The 22219-nt window shown below is 43.9% G+C and overlaps 1 protein-coding gene and 1 long non-coding RNA gene across 5 annotated transcripts in view; one reads left to right on the top strand and one right to left on the bottom strand.

Moving 5' to 3' along the window:
• The window catches only part of plekho1b (pleckstrin homology domain containing, family O member 1b), a 45889-nt gene that overhangs the window by 15640 nt on the left and 8030 nt on the right, over positions 1–22219 (top strand). For all 4 annotated transcript variants that reach the window (XM_060922366.1, XM_060922363.1, XM_060922365.1 and 1 more), the window contains exon 3: positions 15851–15991. In XM_060922366.1, the coding sequence (XP_060778349.1) occupies positions 15851–15991 (141 nt within the window). The remainder of the gene's footprint in view (positions 1–15850; positions 15992–22219) is intronic.
• The window catches only part of LOC132887044 (uncharacterized), a 44622-nt gene continuing 39442 nt past the window's right edge, over positions 17040–22219 (bottom strand). Inside the window, exons 3-4 of the long non-coding RNA XR_009654763.1 lie at positions 20776–20807; positions 17040–20628 (exon numbers count right to left, since the gene is read on the bottom strand). This is a non-coding gene — a long non-coding RNA (uncharacterized LOC132887044). The remainder of the gene's footprint in view (positions 20629–20775; positions 20808–22219) is intronic.

Below are 22219 nucleotides of genomic sequence, written 5' to 3'. Positions count from 1 at the left end.
TATCACTGTGTCTAAAATGACTCCTTATTCCCTCTTCCATGCAAACTGTGAAGTGCATTATGGGTGTTCTGCATTCTCTAAGCAAGTGGTTTTAAAGTGGAGTCTGTGAAGTATAGCCAGGGGGTCAGTCTTTTTTTAATTGAGTTACATTGGTGAAAATCACAACCTGTCATTATATGTTATATATTATATGTATTTTTATGTTACTAGTTTATCTGACATACAACTTGAATCAAATGGGTTTAATCTAAACCTCAGTAACTTAGAAAAATAGACTATAAATATTGCCAAATTGGAACCAGTATGTTCTGTTAATGGAAAGTTCACGAGTAATAACTTTCCAGATATAAATCTGCACTGAGGGGTGCCATGGAATTTATTTTACAGTTAAAGAGATCTCTGGCTAGGAAAATTGCCCTGCCCCAGGCTGTATTGCTTGAACTGTAACCTACTGCAATGCATTGTGGGATATCATGAGTGTACTGGATATTATGCGTTATATTTCCAGACATGATTTGAAAAATGGTAAAACTCAATAAACTGTGCAGTATATAGAGAATATCCACTACTCCACCAAGCTAATGTTTCACCTTTTATTTATAGCACCTAGACTTATGTTTTCAAATTTTTATTACAGCAGATTTAAGTGTGCATTACGAGGCATTTGAAATTTTGACTTAATACAAGGTGTTTCAAAAAATTCGATATCATTTCACAATCTAATAACTTTGCCAATTCTTGTTCAGTTGACTTCAAATTTTAACAGCATGTGTGGAAACGGGTCAAAATTTTATGTTTAATGTTTTTTGTTTTGATCTTTTTAGGTATAGAAATGCCATTCACTGGAAAAGAAAAGGCGTTTTGTGTATTAGAGTACACTCGAACACAGTCGAACAAGACTGCAGCATGCATTTATGAGAGAATTCTCTAAAAATGCACCGACTGCAATGTAGATTTGAACACGGCCCAAAAAGTTAAAAGAGGAAGGCTGTCTGTGTGTCTCTGTCTCAGGCGGTGCACATACTGAAAATTTGTGAAATTGTTCATGGAATCCACATACCTTTGAATTCCTCATTCAAATTTTGAGGAATAAATCTTATACTGCTAAACATTAAGCCTGTTCAGTTTCATTTGCCTAGACTATGTAGTTTCTGGGATATTTACATCTCAAATAATGTCAAATTTTTTGAAACACCCTGTGTGTGTGTGTGTGTGTGTGTGTGTGTGTGTGTGTGTGTGTGTGTGTGTGTGTGTGTGTGTGCAAAAAGAGGAAGACTGTTAAAAAAAGGCTGTAAAAAAAGGCTGTAAAAATTATTTATATATATGTATATATGAGTGATTCCACGCTTATGGGTACTGAAATGGGGACATGAACTTATTCACCTAAAACCATTTCTTTTTTTACCATCAGGTCACAAAACATGTAATCTTTAATGAATGATATGTTAAAAGATAACTTTAATTTTCTGAGATGTAATAAAAACATATTTATATGCCAAAGTCAGAACGTAACAGAAGTGTTGTGGACATATATATTCTCAATTTTAACAATGTAGAATTACTTTTTGAAACATAGGAAGGTGATGTTTTAGCAAATATAATTAATAAACATGTGTAGTAGAATAAACATACACATTCTTTCAATAAGATTAACATGGTATATAGCTAGATTGTAATTAATTTGTAACAGACGCGAGATGGACAATCGTAACAGAAGTAATGTAACAGACATCATTTTGGAACTCATAGGCTTGACTTTGGCATATAAATATGTTTTTATTACATCTCAGAAAATTAAAGTTATCTTTTAACATATCATTCATTAAAGATTACATGTTTTGTGACCTGATGGTAAAAAAAGAAATGGTTTTCGGTGAATTTTTAAAAATAAGTTCATGTCCCCATTTCAGTACCCATAAGCGTGGAATCACTCATATATAAACACCCTGTATTTTAGTCATGTCAGAGTTCATCCAAGCTTCTCAAATGACTATTTATTAAACCCTTGATGAATTGGAACAGATGGCAAAAAAGGATGTATAGTGTCTTTCTGTTCTTTATCCAAATAAGGCTGTCTTCTTATATGTTTGTATGTTGAAATACTTTCCTGATTTCTGTTCTGCTTTTGGAGTATATTTCCACATTTTGGTTTGCCTTTGTTATGTTGTTTCACTTCCCCTTTATTGTTGGCCTTTATTTAGTTTTCCACATATTTGATGAAAAGGATGTGACACAGTACAGTCCCTTTTATAATTCTAGTACAAAATGGGCTAACTATTTGTGATGATCAAATGACAAATCAGTAGACGCTCTTCATGATGTATGTTCTTGCAATTTGTTGCTACTTTTGCAGAAATGACCCACAATCAAAGTTCCACAGAAGATGCTGTGATGCATAAAAGCAAGTGAATCAGTATCAATGTAGAGTTAGATTCTGAAATGCAGTATTGTTGGTATGAGGAAGATATAAACCTGCACACTAAAACTTAAACAGCCTTCATAGGCTGACCGTGTTTACAGTGGTGCTTGAAAGTTTGGGAACCCTTTAGAATTTTCTATATTTCTGCATAAATATGACCTAAAACATCATCAGATTTTCACACAAGTCCTAAAAGTAGATAAAGAGAACCCGCTTAAATAAATGAGACAAAAATATTATACTTGGTCATTTATTTATTGAGGAAAACGATCCAATTTTACATATCTGTGAGTGGCAAAAGTATGTGAACCTCTAGGATTAGCAGTTAATTTGAAGGTGAAATTAGAGTCAGGTGTTTTCAATCAATGGGATGACAATCAGGTGCGAGTGGGCACCCTGTTTTATTTAAAGAACAGGGCTCTATCAAAGTCTGATCTTCACAACACATGTTTGTGGAAGTGTATCATGGCACGAACAAAGGAGATTTCTGAGGACCTCAGAAAAAGCGTTGTTGATGCTCATCAGGCTGGAACAGGTTACAAAACCATCTCTAAAGAGTTTGGACTCCACCAGTCCACAGTCAGACAGATTGTGTACAAATGTGCCCCTTTTCCATCAAAGCAGTTCCAGGGCTGGTTCGGGGCCAGTGCTTAGTTTGGAACTGGGTTTTCTGTTTCCACTGACAAAGAACTGGCTCTGGGGCCAGAAAAACCGGTTCCAGGCTAGCACCAACTCTCTGCTGGGCCAGAGGAAAGAACCGCTTACGTCAGTGGGGGGGCGGAGTTGTTAAGACCAACAACAATAACAAGACTGCGAAAGATCGCCATTTTTAAGCGACGAGAAGCCGCAGCTGTACAAACGCTTAGTCATCCATTATTATTATTGTTGTTGCTGCTGTTGCTGCTGCTTCTTCCGTGTTGTTTTTGCTTCGATATTCGTGCCAAGGTTTATGCAAACGTAGCGACGTAACTGATGTATACAGCGACGTAATGACGTATACAACGACGTAACTGACTGTGGCAGCGGGGGCGTGGTCAAGCATCGGTCTGTGACAGGAGGGTGGAGCCGGGGAAGGTGAGTGGCAGATTCGCTACACCTGACGGTAATTAACCTGTGTTTTGTGTGTGTTTTCCCAGTAAACCGCTCCCTATTTTAAGAGGCTGAGAGAGAGCAGAGGGAGCGCGACCCGGGAGTGGAGGCTGAGAGTGTGTCTGTGTGCTGCGAGTTCTTTTAGACTGAAAAGTTTATTAATAAAATACGCTGTTACTACCTCCCAAACGTTGTCCTGCCGTCCTCTGTGCTCCACCCACGCATTGTCCGCGCTACAGTGGTGCCGAAACCCGGGAAAAGGTGGAGCACCAGTGCTACAGCTCCATGGAATCCTCCCCGTTCGCGGACTTGGTCCACGCCCTCGCCACGGCTCAGCAGAGCCAGCACCAGGCACTCGTCACGCTCCGAACGGAGCAGGAGCGCCGCTTCGAAGCCCTGGTGCTGGCTCAACAGGAAGTTCGAGAGGCGTTCCGGCGGCTCCTCGCGTCGGCGGGGTCCACCAGCGCCCCGGCCGCGGGCCCGTCTCCCCTCACTGTGACCAAGATGGGCCCGCAGGACGACCCCGAGGCTTTCATCACCTTGTTCGAGCAGGTCGCCGAAGCCTCGGGGTGGCCGATGGAGCAGCGCGCGGCGCGCCTCCTCCCCCTCCTGACTGGAGAGGCGCAGCTGGCCGCATTACAGCTCCCCGCCGACCGCCGGCTGGCCTACGCTGACCTTCGCCGGGCCGTCCTCCAGCGCGTGGGGCGCACGCCGGAGCAGCAGCGCCAGCGCTTCCGCGCGCTGCGGATGGAGGAAGCCGGCAGCCCGTTCGCGTTTGGCCAGCAGCTCCGGGACGCCTGCTGGCGGTGGCTGAGGGCCGAAGATCGCGACGCCGAGGGAATCATCGACCAGGTGGCGCTGGAACAGTTCGTTGCCCGCTTACCAGCCGGAACCGCGGAGTGGGTCCAGTGCCACCGCCCGGCGTCGCTGGATCAGGCCGTAGGACTGGCGGAGGATCATCTGGCGGCTGTACCGGCGGCAGGACAACGGATGACATCGTCTTCTGTCTCCTCTTCTCTCTCTCTGTCTTCCCCCCCTCTCTCTCTGTCTTCCCCCCCTCCTCCCGTGTCCCGTCCTCGCCCCATTCCCCCACCACGGAGGCGGGGGCCGGCCCCACCCCAGCCGGCCCGCCGCACCCGTGGTGCCCTCCCGTTTCTCCCTTCTGTGTCTGTCTCTCCCCCCCCTCAGGTGAGTGAGCCCCAGAACACAGTTGCAGAGGGGAGGCCCGGGCCGGTTTGCTGGCGCTGCGGGGAACCGGGCCACCTGCAGCAACAATGTGCAGCGATGGAGGTGGGGGCGGTGGTGCGGATCCCCGACGCGCCAGAGGCTGCCCTCGATCGGGCCGGAGCGTATCGCATACCGGTAAGTGTACAAGGGGCTACATATCAGGCGTTGGTGGATTCAGGCTGCAATCAGACCTCGATCCGCCAAAGCCTGGTGCAAGACGAGGCATTGGGGGGAGCACAAGGGGTGAAGGTGTTGTGTGTGCACGGGGATATTCACAGCTACCCGTTGGTGTCAGTCCACATATATTTTAGAGGGGAAAAATCTATAGTGAAGGCGGCGGTTAATCCTCGCCTTACCCACTCTTTGATCTTGGGGACCGATTGGCCGGGATTTCGGGGTTTAATGGCACGCCTAGTAAAGAGTGGGTCCTGCCGGTTGACGGGGGAGGGTCCCGGTGTCGCTTTGGCTGGAGCGGCGGTCGCAGAGCCGTCTACATCACCTCCGCGACAGGGGGAGGAGCCGCCGGCCCCTCCTCTTTCTATTGGGGAATCCCTCGTGGATTTCCCACTGGAACAATCGCGAGACGAGACTCTGCGACACGCGTTTGACCAAGTGAGAGTAATCGATGGTCAAACGCTCCAGCCGAGCGCCACCCCGTCCTTCCCCTATTTTTCCATTTTGAAGGATAGATTATATCGAGTGACGCAGGACACTCAGACGAAAGAGCGAGTCACCCAGTTATTAATTCCAAAGAGCCGCCGGGAATTGGTATTCCAGGCGGCCCACTTTAATCCCATGGCTGGACACCTCGGGCAGGATAAGACACTCGCCCGGATAATGGCCCGATTCTATTGGCCGGGGATTCGCGGCGACGTCCGTAAGTGGTGTACGGCGTGCCGCGAATGCCAGTTAGTAAATCCAGCGGCCATTCCAAAAGCGCCCTTGCGCCCCCTACCATTAATCGAGACCCCGTTCGAAAGAATTGGGATGGATCTCGTTGGGCCATTAGATCGGTCAACACGAGGGTACCGCTTTATATTAGTCCTGGTGGACTATGCAACGCGATACCCGGAAGCGGTGCCTCTTCGCAATATCTCAGCACGCAGTATTGCAGAGGCCCTCTTCCACGTCATCTCCCGGGTTGGAATCCCGAAAGAGATTCTGACTGACCAAGGCACCTCGTATTGATGAGCTGCTCGATCGACTAGGCATGGCTCGCTTTTACTCGACACTGGATTTGACGAAGGGATATTGGCAGATCCCCTTGACTCCATTATCCCGAGAGAAAACGGCCTTTTCCACACCGTTTGGCTTACACCAGTTCGTCACACTTCCGTTTGGGCTGTTTGGGGCGCCCGCTACGTTTCAGCGGCTGATGGACCGAGTCCTCCGGCCGCACGCCACCTATGCGGCCGCGTACCTAGACGACATCATCATTTATAGCAATGACTGGCAGCGGCACCTGCAACACCTGAGGGCCGTCCTTAGGTCGCTGAGGCGAGCGGGGCTCACAGCCAACCCGAAGAAGTGTGCGATTGGGCGGGTGGAAGTACGGTATCTGGGCTTCCACTTGGGCAACGGGCAGGTGCGTCCCCAAATTAATAAGACTGCAGCGATTGCGGCCTGCCCGAGGCCCAAGACCAAAAAGGGGGTGAGACAGTTCCTGGGGCTGGCTGGCTACTATCGTAGGTTTATACCTAATTATTCGGACGTCACCAGCCCGCTGACTGACCTCACTAAAAAGGGGGCACCAGATCCGGTCCAGTGGACGGAGCAGTGCCAGCGGGCTTTCTCTGAGGTAAAGGCTGCACTGTGTGGGGGGCCACTCTTACACTCCCCTGACTTCTCTCTCCCTTTTTTGTTGCAGACGGATGCGTCGGACAGAGGGCTGGGGGCCGTTTTGTCCCAGCAGGTGGAGGGGGAGGACCGCCCAGTCCTATACATCAGCCGCAAGCTGTCAGTGCGTGAGGGGCGCTACAGCACCATTGAGAAGGAGTGCCTGGCGATCAAGTGGGCGGTCCTCGCCCTCCGTTACTACCTGCTGGGGCGCTCTTTCACCCTCTGTTCGGACCACGCGCCCCTCCAGTGGCTCCACCGCATGAAGGATGCCAACGCGCGGATCACCCGTTGGTATCTGGCACTCCAACCCTTCAACTTCAAGGTGGTCCACAGGCCGGGGGCGCAGATGGTCGTGGCGGACTTCCTCTCCCGTCAAGGGGGGGGGGAGTCGGCTGCGGGCCGGACGGGCGCCCGGCCTGAGTCGGGCGGTGGGGGTATGTGGCAGCGGGGGCGTGGTCAAGCATCGGTCTGTGACAGGAGGGTGGAGCCGGGGAAGGTGAGTGGCAGATTCGCTACACCTGACGGTAATTAACCTGTGTTTTGTGTGTGTTTTCCCAGTAAACCGCTCCCTATTTTAAGAGGCTGAGAGAGAGCAGAGGGAGCGCGACCCGGGAGTGGAGGCTGAGAGTGTGTCTGTGTGCTGCGAGTTCTTTTAGACTGAAAAGTTTATTAATAAAATACGCTGTTACTACCTCCCAAACGTTGTCCTGCCGTCCTCTGTGCTCCACCCACGCATTGTCCGCGCTACACTGACGTATACAGCGACGTAATGACGTGGCTTCCATTAGCACCACGAGCTATGGAAAAGCAAACTGGTTCTCAGCTGGCTTGCAAGTTGAACGAGTTGTGAACCAGCACCAGCACTGGCCCTGAACCAGCCCTGGAATTGATTTGTTGGAAAAGAGGCAATGGAGGAAATTCAAGACCATTGTTACCCTCCCCAGAAGTGGTCGACCAACAAATGCCGCTTTTCCACTACCAACGCGGCTGAGTTGGGCTGAGCCGTGCCGTGCTGAGTCGAGCTGAGTGGGGCTGTTGGAGTTGCATTTCGACTACAACCGCGCTGAACCGTGCTGGCTGGAAGTGGGTGGACACACTGGGTGGAGTTAGCGAAAGTGGGTGGACGTCACGTGATGTCGTTAGGCGGCGCAAACAGTGACATCAGTGGCCTTTTAAGCGGTAGTCTCACGACCCAGATAGTAAACAATAAACATGGAGGACATGGAGTCGTTAGTGTTGCTGGTCTTGGTGCTGTGGCTTGTTGTCACCGACAACGCCAACAGACACTGGCAAGAGCGTATAGATGAGGCGAGGCGCATAAGGCTTTAGAAATTCTCGTAATTCGTAATTCTTCTTCTTCCGGGTTTACGGTGTTTACAGATCCCAGCGTGCTCGCGGGGCGTGTGTGGGCGTGTGAGGACACTCCTCCTCACCAACCAGTGCACAGGGGAGTGTCTGCTCACGCCCCTAGCCCCACTCAGCTCGGTTTGGCTCGCCTCAGCCCTACTCCAAAACCGTGCGAGTTTTGGGTGCTAAGCAGGGCTGAAGCGAGCTGAGTCGTGCTGTTCTGAGGTAGTCGAAACGCGAGCCGTGTCGGGCTGAAGTGAGCTGAAGCGAGCTGAAGTGAGCTGAAAAAGGGTAGTGGAAAAGGGCCAAAAGATCACTCCAAGAGCAAGGCATGTAATAGTCGGTGAGGTCACAAAGGACCCCAGGGTAATTTCTAAACAACTCAAGGCCTCTCTCACATGGGCTAATGTTAATGTTCATGAGTCCACCATCAGGAGAACACTGAACAACAATGGTGTGCATGGCAGGGTTGCAAGGAGAAAGCCATTGCTGTCCAAAAAGAACATTGCTGCTCATCTGCAGTTTGCTAAAGATCACGTCGACAAGCCAGAAGACTATTGGAAAAATGTTTTGTGGACGGATTTAAACCAAAATAGAACTTTTTGGTTTAAATGAGAAGCGTTATGTTTGGAGAAAGGAAAACACTGCATTCCAGCATAAGAACCTTATCCCATCTGTGAAACATGGTGGTGGTAGTATCATGGTTTGGGCCTGTTTTGCTGCATCTGGGCCAGGACGGCTTGCCATAATTGATGGAACAATGAATTCTGAATTATACCAGGGAATTCTAAAGGAAAATGTCAGGACATCTGTCCATGAACTGAATCTCAAGAGAAGGTGGGTCATGCAGCAAGACAACAACCCTAAGCACACACGTTGTTCTATCAAAGAATGGTTAAAGAAGAATAAAGTGAATGTTTTGGAATGGCCAAGTCAAAGTCCTGACCTTAATCCAATGGAAATGTTATGGAAGGACCTGAAGCGAGCAGTTCATGTGAGGAAACCCATCAGCATCCCAGAGTTGAAGCTGTTCTGTATGGAGGAACAGGCTAAAATTCCTCCAAGCCGGTGTGCAGGACTGATCAACAGTTAAAGGAAACATTTAGTTGCAGTTATTGCTGCACAGGGGGGTCACACCAGATACTGAAAGCAAAGGTTCACATACTTTTGCCACTCACAGATATGTAATATTGGATCATTTTCCTCAATAAATAAATGACCATGTATAATATTTTTGTCTCATTTGTTTAACTGGGTTCTCTTTATGTACTTTTAGGATTTGTGTGAAAATCTGATGTTGCTTTAGGTCATATTTATGAAGAAATATAGACAATTCTAAAGGCGTCACAAACTTTCAAGCACCACTGTATTTTTGTTAAGCAAAGCTAAGGCCCTGGTCAAACTACAGCTTGTGATGGGTTTGCAAATACTTGGTGATGAAAAATTTGTAGCATCCGCACCAATCGTGCGATCCAAGGCGAATGTTCTCCGAGCTTTGCGAGTTGTTTTTGACGTATCTCTGGCTTGTGAATGAAAAAAAAAATAACATCGCGAAAAATTTCAGTGCATGCATTGAAATTGGGTGCTGATGTTTTTGCCAGCAATCTAAGCAGCGAATATTCGCAGATGGGTTTGGAAATACTTGCCGAAGCTCAGGGAAGCATCGCCATCAAATGCCTCATTTTCATTGATAACCCATTGCAAAGCATTGCGAGCTGTAGTGTGACCGTAGCCTCAGTGCTGTTTCTGTTTGAGCCCTTCTTAAACAGCTATATACTGCTTATTTCTTTTCATTCATGTTTTTATACAGTTCTGTGCAAAAGTCTTAGGCACCCTATTTTTTCATACAAACTTTGTTATAGATTTCTATTTTATGACTTCTACATTATCGAGTCAGTACAAAAACATTTTATAATCCAAACGTTCGTTTTCCAGCACAAAATTAAATGTTACAGGGGGAAAAGGTTTGTATCTGAGCAGCATATGACATAACAGAGCACTTTCTCATTCTCATCTCATTATCTCTAGCCACTTTATCCTGTTCTACAGGGTCGTAGGCAAGCTGGAGCCTATCCCAGCTGACTACGGGCGAAAGGCGGGGTACACCCTGGACAAGTCGCCAGGTCATCACAGGGCCGACACATAGACACAGACAACCATTCACACTCACATTCACACCTACGGTCAATTTAGAGTCACCAGTTAACCTAACCTGCATGTCTTTGGACTGTGGGGGAAACCGGAGCACCCGGAGGAAACCCACGCGGACACGGGGAGAACATGCAAACTCCACACAGAAAGGCCCTTGCTGGCCACGGGGCTCGAACCTGGACCTTTTTGCTGTGAGGCGACAGCGCTAACCACTACACCACCGTGCCGCCACAGAGCACTTTTCAGATTAAAAAAGAAAACATAATGAAGGCGACTGGGTTTTGGTGCAAAATTAAGAAGCGAGTATGACATTCAAAGTATCCAGTAGAACTGGGGCTGGTTCTGTAAGATGCTCAGTAAAACCTACAGCTCATTTCCTTATAAAACTGCACTCACTGTACCTGAGACTACTAATTTTTTTTTAACGCAAAGGGTCTTCTCACACCAAATATTGACTTTGTTTCATTTATTATGGTTTACTGATTACTGTTTATAGTATTTTTTAATGTTGAAACATTTCATTTCATTATTTTTAAGCCATTTTTGGTTCACAGCATTTCTTTACATGTGCCTAAGACTTTTGCATAGTACTGTATTTTCCTCATGGTGTGACACTGTAGCTGTTTTTGTGTAATGGTCATCACTTACCTCTTTCTTGCAGACTGAGATACAGTATTTGAATTAGCCACTTATTCTCAGAGATTTGGACTTTGCTGATGACCTAACCTTGATCTCAGAATCCATAAAAGATGCAGAGTTATTACTACAGTCGCTAGAATATGCCGCTAGTCAAGTAGGCCTCTACTGTAATGAGGGAAAGACAACATTTTTATCTACGTCTTCCTTACCATGCGATCTTAAATCCCTAAATGCCACTAACATCAAAAAAGTAGATGATTTCAAATACCTGGGATCCCATATTGCAGACTCACAAAAGGAATTCAAGATCAGAAAAGCCCAAGCGTGGGAAACCTGTAATAAGCTAGAAAAAAATCTGGCAGTCAAATTTAACTAAGTCTATTAAGGTCCAGACATTTAGAACTTTAGTAGAGCCAGTTCTTCTGTATGGCTCAGAAACCTGGACCCTAACTACCAAGCTTGAGAGTCGTCTTGACGGATGCTGTACAAATCTGTTAAGAAGAGCACAGAACATCAGCTGGAGGGACCATGCCACTCTTGGCCAAATCTATGGAGGATTACCCCAAGTATCCCAGAAGCTTAAGCAAAAGCGTCTAGTTTGCTGGCCATTGCCATTGTGCCACAGGCGAAGTAATTTCCTCTCTCCTTCCATGGTGCCCTTCTGGCAAAGTTGTATCCAGAAAGTTAACATACCCAGACACCATTGCCAGAGACTTGGGCATCGATATTGAAGACCTGGGTTCAGCGATGCAGGACTGCTGTGTCTGGAGAGAGTTAGTCATGGGAATCTCGCCCACCCCTGTTGTCGAAGGATGATGATGATGATCATTCTCAGAGAGTAAAAGCAGTATAATTATTCTTCTCCAGCTCTAACCTCATTACTGGTTCAGTTTATAAGTGAAGATTCATTAATGAGTAATTTCCTCAGAATCGATCTGCAACTGGATATGCTTTTACTGAGCTAATTGTTAGCCTGCTGCTAACTGCTAGGTTACTGTGAGGAAAGAAAGAGTGCTGACAATAAAAGTAAGTCGCAATATTATTGTAATGGTCCATGATATTTCATACAGTGAGTTAAATTTCCACTATGTTAAAATTCATAGTCTCATGAATAAATGAACAATGATTATATGAATGAATCCTCACCTGCTTTGGAATTCTGATTGGTGTTGATTAATTTTCTATAACAGCAGCTCTGACAGGAGTTCGAGGTACAAGGCAAATCAGAGGTTTATATTAATGTGCTTGGGCTTAAACACTTACACAGGGATGTTGGATGCGCCACATAAATGGATTTTAAAACTATTATTTAAAAGCATATATATATTTGCCATTCTTTAATAAATAAAAATGGGTAGAGTTGGCTAATTGTTGTTGTATGAGAGCGATAGAGCACTTCGGGACATCCTATTATCGGAAATTATTATACATACAGGACACTTTTTCAATGGAATAAAAACATGTATTCTATTCCCTTCTAGCGGGTTTCATTCATTTGGTTTGATAGCATGCAGTATTGTTAGCATATCGCTTATCCTACGTGTATTATGTCACTCTACCCAGTGGAGAATGAGCGTTGAATATAGTTTATGATATTGCATGGTTGTCAGGACAACATGATGTCACATGTCAGAGACGTAAAATGTTCATGCTAGCGAGTGACTGTAACAATTTGTAAATAAACATGGCCACCAGGTTTCCTTCGTTAAATACAGAAGATTTTGAGAGAAATAAAAAGAGAAAGACGCGTTGAACACCCGAAAGGAATGTGTATGTATAATAATAATAATAATAGGGGCGGCACAGTGGTGTAGTGGTTAGCACTGTCGCCTCACAACAAGAAGGTCCTGGGTTTGAGCCCAGCGGCCGGCGAGGGCCTTTCTGTGCGGAGTTTGCATGTTCTCCCTGTGTCTGTGTGGGTTTCCTCCGGGTGCTCCGGTTTCCCCCACAGTCCAAAGACATGCAGGTTAGGTTAACTGGTGACTCTAAATTGACCGTAGGTGTGAATGTGAGTGTGAATGGGTGTCTGTGTGTCAGCCCTGTGATGACCTGGCGACTTGTCCAGGGTGTACCCCGCCTTTCGCCCGTAGTCAGCTGGGATAGGCTCCAGCTTGCCTGCGACCCTGTAGAAGGATAAAGCGGCTAGAGATAATGAGATGAGAGATGAGAGATGGATGGAATAATAATAATAATATTGGCTGGCTTTTCTTCGTGGTATATCAGATATATTCCATTCAGCTAGCATGATACTGAACGAGTCGAAGGCAAGTTCAATATCATGCTAGCTGAGTGGAATATATCTGATATACCATGAAAAAAAATAGCCAATATTATTTAAATAATTAACTTTGGGCTGGGGTGGCACGATGGTGTAGTGGTTAGCGCTGTCGCCTCACAGCAAGAAGATCCGGGTTCGAGCCCCATGGCCAGCAAGGGCCTTTCTGTGTGGAGTTTACATGTTCTCCCCGTGTCTGCGTGGGTTTCCTCTGGGTGCTCCGGTTTCCCCCACAGTCCAAAGACATGCAGGTTAGACATACTGGTGACTCTAAACTGACTGTAGGTGTGAATGTGAGTGTGAATGGTTGTCTGTGTCTATGTGTCAGCCCTGTGATGACCTGGCGACTTGTCCAGGGTGTACCCCGCCTTTCGTCCGTAGTCAGCTGGGATAGGCTCCAGCTTGCCTGCGACCCTGTAGAACAGGATAAAGCGGCTACAGATAATGAGATGAGATGAGAACTTTGGGCTGATGACAGACAGCCCTCCACTTCACATCAGGCTGGATCACACAATCCTGTTCCTTACAACGTTGTGTTTTCAAAGAGGATGTTATTAGATGCCATGTGACACAGCAGCAACTGTGCAAAAGTACTGTTATGTTCTTAGAAAAAAAGTGGCCCACTTGTAATATCTGGTACTTTTTCAAAACAGATAGATCACCTTTTTTTAAAAAAAAAAAAAGTAAAATCTTTTAAATGTTAAAATTTGGAAATACTCACATTTTTGTGATATTATCCATGTTGGTTTAGTTGAAAATAATACTACTAATTCTATACTAATGTTATACCATCATTTCAGTATACTGTCACGCTCTTAAGTTGGACTATTGCGAAAGACAGTTTAGTTTTGTAAAATGAAGCATCTTCAGAATCGGTATACCTTTCTTTCATGTTTAGTGCACAGTACTGACTTGGAAATAGTTGTTGCAGTAGACATATGAAGCTTAGAAGATATGGATGCATTTTGGCGATGAGAGATTTGTCGATGAGTGGGTTGAGTGCTAGTGCGTGGGTTTTGAGAATTATTCCAGGAATATGAGATGAGTAGCTTCACAGTGAAAAGTGTGAGAGGACTTGTTTATTGCAGGGCAGTGGTACATAACATTTGGAAGGAGTTCTGAATAAGAACAACGGCCACATGACTAAATGTATGTGTAAATAATGTCAGATTGAAAAGACTTTGATGAGTTGCTGATATTTGTTAATGTGTCCAAACATATTGCTGTCCACTGCTGCCACCAGTCTTACTCCTAGTTTTTTGGAACAGTGGTTTGCAATACATGTGTGAAACCAGTAAGGCAATGGATAATACACATAACACTGAACATTATTATTTATTCTCATGCCCTGACACTAATAGATTAGGTTATTCTGAAAAAGTTGGCCAAAATAGTGCAACAAGTCGCTCTGAAAAACTCAGTTTACGCTTAGCACTTACAATTTACATCCTAATAAGTGTCAGTTTTCATACTCTTTAAACAGTGATACTGCTGAGGCTTTGAAAACAAACAGAGTCCGATTTCAGCATCTGACCGAATGTCACAAGCCGCTTTGTGCGTCTAAGCTGACTGATAATCGTCCCTGTCTCGATGGCCAGAGCCGAGGGTGATAAGCTTCAGGCTGTATAAATATTGCAAATGCAGCTTTGTCCTTAGATTGCCTTTTGGCAAGTTGGATATATTTAAGTAGTGTCATTTGCGCTCTGATTGTTGCCAGGGACTTAAGTTGCCACACTGGAGGCCAAGTGGTTTACATATTGCCTTAGTTGTGGCAGAAGACCTAATTGTTAAATTAGGACCATGAATCCTAAATCAGTTTAATTATAAGTGTGAAATGATTACTATTAGTTTTCTGTAGGGGATGAGGCTTGATGTTGTGAAGACAAAAAACGTGTTTGCTAATGTGATTACCTTATTTTTATAGATATGCTTTAAAGCCAGGGACAGTGATGTCTGCACTTTTTGTGGGACAGTGATGTCTGCACTTTTTGTCATGCTTGGCGAAACCACATTCTGGTGCTGTGGAGCCCAAGGCTGTGGAGAAAAAACAAACAAACAAACAAACAAACAAACAAACAAACAAACAAACAAACAAACAAACAAACAAACGTTATGGACCTCCAACATGGAACCAATGAGAACAAGGAGGTGTTCATACCCAGTTGTTGATCATGTGTCCTGTCGAATCTTGCCCTAGCTTTCAGGTGTTCAGGGCATGACGTCGGAGTGTTGACTGAGGGGAGGCATTGGGTTTTTACATTTACGTTACATCCAGAGTGGCGTACAACATATCCAGAGCAGCCTGGGGAGGCACCCTGGGGAGCAGGTGAGGGTTAGATGCCTTGCTCAAGGGCACTTCAACCATTTCTGCTGGTCCAGGGAATCAAACCATCAATCTTTTGGTCCCAAAGCTGCTTCTCTAACCATTAGGTCATGGCTTCCCCATTGTTGTTTAAAGTTTGAGTTTCAAAACAGCTATAGATTGATGGCAAGTTTAAGGAAACACTGATTGCACTATTATTATTTTTTTGCTGGTATGGCTTGGATCCAAATAATATATTCTGGATATTTTCCCATATTACCATAAAGAAGGAGGATAATGAAACAGATAAACAGATTTTGTTCAGTGCAAGTGAATGTGGCTGAAAGGTCTTAAGGACCACACAGTAGGACTTTCATCTCAGTTTGGCAGAGGCTTGTAGGCTTCCCGCCCCTTTTACACTAGCCAAGATTTTGCTGTAGTCCTGCTCAGTCTAAAGGTCAGGAGTCCTCAGGACTCCAGCAATATTATCATTCAAATACGGAACAAATAACAGTCAAATAAGGATTGGATTAAATGTATGTAAATCTATTGCTCTCCTTAGGTGAAGGATGAGAAGAAAATTCAGGAGGTGGTGGACCTTACAGACTATGAGAGATCTGAGGAGCTTCGTAAAGCCAAGAGCCGGACCAAGAAAAATCACAGCAAGTTTACGCTGCTGTGTGCTCGCCAACCAGGCAACACAGTGAGTAATGCAGAGTCTCTTGGTTAATGCTCAAAATAGGGTGGTTATCAAAACAAAACAAGACAATAATTAGATTCCAGTGCAAACTACATCATCGAGATATTCTGTGGAAGTTCTGTCAAAATCCCTCCCACAGCAGGATCTGGTCTTCCAAGGCAGTCTCCTGTCCCAGTACTACTCAGGTCTTTGAGGCACACGGGTGTGGCGCCAATCTCCATTTCGATAGCACTCGGCCTCTTACCCATTATAAGGCAAGGGTTACAGTGGGGGGGGGTAGTCCTCTGGTAACCACGAGAGTTTGACCAGAGTCTCTTGGTTAATGCTCAGGATAGGGTGGTTATCAAAACAAAACAAGACAATAATTAGATTCCTGTGAAAACTACATCATCTAGATATTCTATGGAAATACTGACACAATGCAATTCTCAGATTTCAAGAAGAAGGTTACTTTTTGTGGCTACTGCCTCATGTAGAGGCGGTAGCCACTATGTCAGTCAGTGCGTTTACATGCACATCCAAATCGAGCTACTGTCGGTAATCAAGCTAAGGGTCCCAGCAGGGGTGCCAGAGAAATCCAATCCTACATTCACACAAGGAAATCGAGCTATTGTGAGAGGTACATTGTGCACCCGAGCCACAGGTGGTGCTACACGCGCCATCGTGTTGGTACACTTCCAGTTGTCGTCATGAAGAAGAGCTATTCAAGAGTATAAACAAAGTTATCGCAGTGTTGCCAGATACTGCTGACGTTTTCCAGCCCCAAACTTGTTCAAATCCACCAAAATGCACTTAAAACTGCCCAATCTGGCAACACTGGCAGTTCCGTGTTCACAAGTTCCGTGCTCAAGCTGTTAGGCTTGCTCTAACAGACTGTATGGCTACAAACTGTCCTGCGCAGACCACTGTTTTGTAAGACAACTTATTTTGCACAATTGTATATTTTTCTAAAGTCCATTTTTTGCTTACAAAATTTTTTTTTTTGCTTACAATTTAACTTATGTCTTAATAAACACACAAAAAGTTCAATTGTTTAATTTTTATTGACATTCTTCAGATGTTGGACATATATATACATACACACAGACAAATAGAATGACTTGTTTATGTACACAATTCACAGCTATGCAACAGCTGTACAGATGTATTTGGTGATACAGTAAGTGAGCTAAATTTTAACAGTGCAAACAATGCCACAAAAAGAAAAGATTCATGCCGTTGTCATGCCGACCGAGGCTGTTGTGTTTCCCGCTTGTGGTCTCGTCACTCGTCACTTCCAGAAGGGGCAATGCTGAAGTAAGTAGCTCGACTACGTAGCTCGATAGGGTTTACATGCACTAAGTAGCTCGGCTAAAATCGCATAATCTAGGTCGTGTAGCTCAATTACGAGAAATCAAGTTCGGTTCGATTTCAGCCGAGCTAAGGTGTTTCCATGGCATTTAGAACTTCGATTTCAGTCGAGCAACGGCAGAAATTCGATTTTCTCTATGTGCATGTAAACGCACTGATTGTGCTGTAAGAATGTAAGAGTGTAACAATCGCGCACTGCGCATGTGCATACGCATAAGGATTACAATAGCACGTGGGCATTACAATCACCAGAACGGTGAATCATGATCGCGCGATATGAACAGTTGTTCTTGCGTTATCATCATGTTGTAAGAATGAGTGTAACAATAGTGCAGTGTGTATGCGCATAAGTATTACAATTACCAGAACGGCGAATCGTGATCTCACGATATGAATAGTTGATCTCGCGTTATCAAAGGTACACAAGAACGAGTATAAGAATGTAAGAACGAGTGTAACGATCAGAGTTGGACAGTACCGAAGTACATTTACTTGAGTATTGTACTTAAGTACACTTTTTGAGTATCTGTACTTTACTTGAGTATTATTTTTTTTTTAAACTTATGACTTTAACTTCACTACATTTGAAAGGCAAATATCGTACTTTTTACTCCACTACATTTCTGTCAAGGTCCTCGTTACTCGTTATTATGAAGTGGCTTTGAAAGTGGATGTTTTTTTTTTCTTTCTTAAAATGCAATTAATTTTTTTGCAGGTGACACTGAGACAGTCTATCAGTAATCACTAGTGTCACGTCACGTCCATAGACTGTATAAAATCAAGATCAATGATTTCTCAGCAGTGTTATTTGAACACGATCAGTTGATGGCAGAATGGAAGGAGGCGGTTCTTCTGGGGAATGCATGCACCCATGGCCCATGAACCCATGTTTCAGGTTTCTGAAAGGATTAAAGATTCGTTTCATTTTAAATGTTTGCTTTGTTTGTCGGAAACGAACCACATCATGGCCTACAAAAACTCGCCGTCCAACCTGCAGAAGCATATTGAGGTATATAAACATTTTATTCCAAGAGAAAGCTTGCAATGAAGTTGTCTGTGCTTTTAGAGCTAGTGATAACATTGCAATAGCTATGCAGTCTGGTTAGTCAAGTGACTTTCTATGGATTTGTCTGCCAAGTTGCCATCGCCTTGTCCACGGCTAACGTTTACACATAGCTAGTTAATTTGGACACTGTTAGTTAGCATGTAAAAATGGAGTTACACTAACATGAATAATGTTTACTTATCTAAAGTACTTTCAGAAATATGTTTTAGCGTAATCTTGCCAAATAAACAGCATGTAGAAATCTTTCTTTTCTAGTAATGTTAGCTACCCAATATGACTTTCAGTTTGAAAAGAGTTTGCTAGCATGTCAGGTGGAGCTTCACTGACTGGCTAGCTTAACGTTAAACCACTATGATGGCACAGCATGTGTTCATTTTGTGAATTCACAAAATAATCCAGTAGGTTGCTTCAAAGGCATGAGGTTTTGTAAGCGTTGTGACAATAATACAACAATGTGTTGACAGAAAATGTACTTTTAATACTTAAGTATTTTTTTAAAGCAAGTACTTCAGTACATATATGTTATTTACCAGCTGGGAGGTCCATACGGTGACCGAGGTCTTGAAAGTACTGACTGAGGCCCTCTGGGCCGAGGTCACGGTATTTCACCATACGGACCGACCTTAAGCTGGTAAATAATATATTTATTTTTTTCTTTACCAAATTCTAACAGAAAACTAGAGCGCCCGAAAGGGAAAACTGAGCCGAGCCATTTTGAATCCTCATTCACGGCTGTAATGCAAATTGCTTTCTCCTCGGTATACAAGTGCACTTCCATGGCAGGAAAAAAAAACTACATTTTGCCACCTATGTAGTCCCCTATTTATACAAAATTGAGTCATTCAGGAGTCAGCAATGTTTTTGCTTGGCGTTAGCAAGTTAGAAGTTTTTAGCTTTCTCCTGAAATGTTTTATTTTATTTCTTCTTCCTCAGGGTAGTAAAACTCTCTTTTGCTGTGAAGACTATCATTATCGCTATCCATGCTATAAAATTAATGCTATTCTCCTGAGAAATGCTGGCAAAAATTTATGAGATTTTTGATAATCTTATAAATAAATCTTATAAAAAAAAGAGAAATGTTTACAAAAAAAATGCTACTATGTTTGTTGTTGTGAACGAGCGAGTCGCCAGAGGTCCGTAACCGGGGTCCGTACCGTAGGATACGGACCCGCTTGCCAGCCAATCAGTGTGCAGGATTTGATGGAAACCGCACCGCGAAAAAAAGAATTTAACTTAAGTAAAAATTTGACTGTACAACTTTCACTTGTATCGGAGTAACATTTGACCAGCGGGATCTGTACTTTGACTTAAGTAATGAAGTTGGGTACTTTGTCCACCTCTGGTAACGATAGCAAAACTTTGTAACCAATTAATCAATCAAGTTTCAATCAAGTTTATTTGTACAGCGCTTTTAACAATAAACATTGTCGCAAAGCAGCTTTACAGAATTTGAACGACTTAAAACATGAGCTAATTTTATCCCTAATCTATCCCCAATGAGCAAGCCTGTGGCGACGGTGGCAAGGAAAAACTCCCTCAGACGACATGAGGAAGAAACCTCGAGAGGAACCAGACTCAAAAGGGAACCCATCCTCATTTGGGCAACAACAGACAGCCTGACTATAATATTAACAGTTTTAACAGGTATAACCCTCAACTGTCCTCATGGGGCCGTCCTTCACAGGAGTGGGGCGATAAAACTCCGACCAGACACAGGGCACCAGGATGGATCAAGCAGGTCCGAGGGGCAGAAGAGGCCAGCATCTCAATCCCAGGATCAACATGTAACTCAGAGGGACAGATTGGGGGGGGGGAAGAGAGAGAGAGAAAGAAAACATGTTGTTAGGTATGCCCTAAAAATGACAAGTATTAAATCTGTGTGGTAGGCTCGCAGAGACAAGAGTCTTTACATCAGGCATGACACACAATGGCATGTTAATATGGTAAAAGAATATATCATGACCTGCTCTGGCTGGATGCTAGATTGGGTGATGGGAGCACACTCCTCAGCAATGATGAGATGCAGATGGGACCCTTAGGCCTGGCCAAGACAATTCAGTTACATTTCACCGGGTCTGGGACATGCGACAGAATGTCTGACGGCCGATTCCCTGCAGGCTACGATAGCCAGTCGAGGTCCCCACCGTCTCCACCGGTTAGCACTTATCCTGATCAAGTTTGATTACCCGTTCGATTTCTTGATAATCTTCAGAGCTAATCAGAACTAGAAATGAAATAAGAAAAACCTTGTTATAACTTTGTAGTATCGGAAGGTAATCGGCATATAAAAAGACAGACGAAATTCACCTCGTGGTTTGCTGAGGCTACTGATTTGATATCAAGTAAATGGTGTTATTTTAAGAAAATGTACCTTTTGATTGTCACAGCTTTTGTTTGGTTCTTCTGAAAGGTCAAATGAAAGGTTTTGTAAATTGTTGAGCTTTTTGGCAGATATTTAGGCTAAGACAATTCATGAACAAGTGCTTTCTTACTATTTTGAAAATAGATATTAATTCACAGCACTGTATTTTGAACAAAGCCCTGATGCTGCTCACAGCTTGGTGATGTTTGCAAGAGATGAGGCGAGTATAATTGATAACATGCATATATTTACTGTATGGACACTGTATCAGAAAACAATTTTATTTATAAGCAGTAGCCACATGTACCCATAGGGTACCTATTATTTTTTAAAGAAAACCCAAGAAATGAGTGATAGATCACAAACAAGAAGTGATGCAAACTCTTGTTCATCATCTTGTACTCGGTAATGAGCTGTCAGTAAAAATGCTAGTCGCCTTTCATAAGTCCTCACTCATCCTGTTCATGTGACAAGAGCCTTGTCCATCAGACCAGAACACGTCTCATGTCAAAGATACCACACAAATGCTATCCCTTAACATCAGCAGTTATTTTAGCTGATTTTAACTGATCACATGTTCAGCATTAAGGCTGATTTACTGGAATCCAGCACTGAGGCTGGTGCTTAATCCCAAGGCCTGAGTGGAACCAGTCAGCAGCGCACACCACCATGTGGCTAATGTTTCCCACTGCTTTATAAAGGTATACAAGGCAAGAGCTCTGGAGGAAAAGACCAACAGTGCTGATGTTCTCTTTTTGTGCCAAGTTGCAGATGATCACACAGTACTGGTTGGCTGTGAACGTTTCTATTATAGTCTCAAAAGTAAAGACCAGTTCCTTTGGTATTGCAAAACTACTTAGACAGCAATAAAATACATATGCTGTAAAGCATAACAAGACTGCTGCAGTCTCAGGAGATTTATATTTTGAACACTTAGAATTTTGCACCACGATAGTGTAGCTTCTTGCTCCTTTTTTGTTGCATGTATAGTTTGGAGCTTGAACCACTCGGTTTTTTATAGGCTCAGTTTTTTTGTGGGTGGAAGCATAAACTGCACTGTAATGCCAGCATAGTGCTAAATTAGTCGAGTATATGCCAGTTGCTTCCTGTATGCACTCAGTTGATATTTTTGTGCTTAAAAATACACACAAATTTAAATTTAAAAATTTAATGTCACAGTGGAATTTTTGGTTCAAATTTATCCTTGCGTGGAATGGAATTTAACCACGAACAAAAATAACACATTACACACACACACACATACAGTGGGGCAAATAAGTATTTAGTCAGTCACCAATTATGCAAGTTCTCCCACTTAAAAAGATGAGAGAGGCCTGTAATTTTCATCATAGGTATACCTCAACTATGAGAGACAAAATGAGAAAAAAAACAAAACCAGAAAATCACATTGTCTGATTTTTAAAGAATTTATTTGCAAATTATGGTGGAAAAT

Source organism: Neoarius graeffei, chromosome 5, assembly GCF_027579695.1.
Source record: "Neoarius graeffei isolate fNeoGra1 chromosome 5, fNeoGra1.pri, whole genome shotgun sequence".
NCBI lineage: Eukaryota > Metazoa > Chordata > Actinopteri > Siluriformes > Ariidae > Neoarius > Neoarius graeffei.
This window is presented reverse-complemented; position numbering and strand designations above follow the sequence as displayed.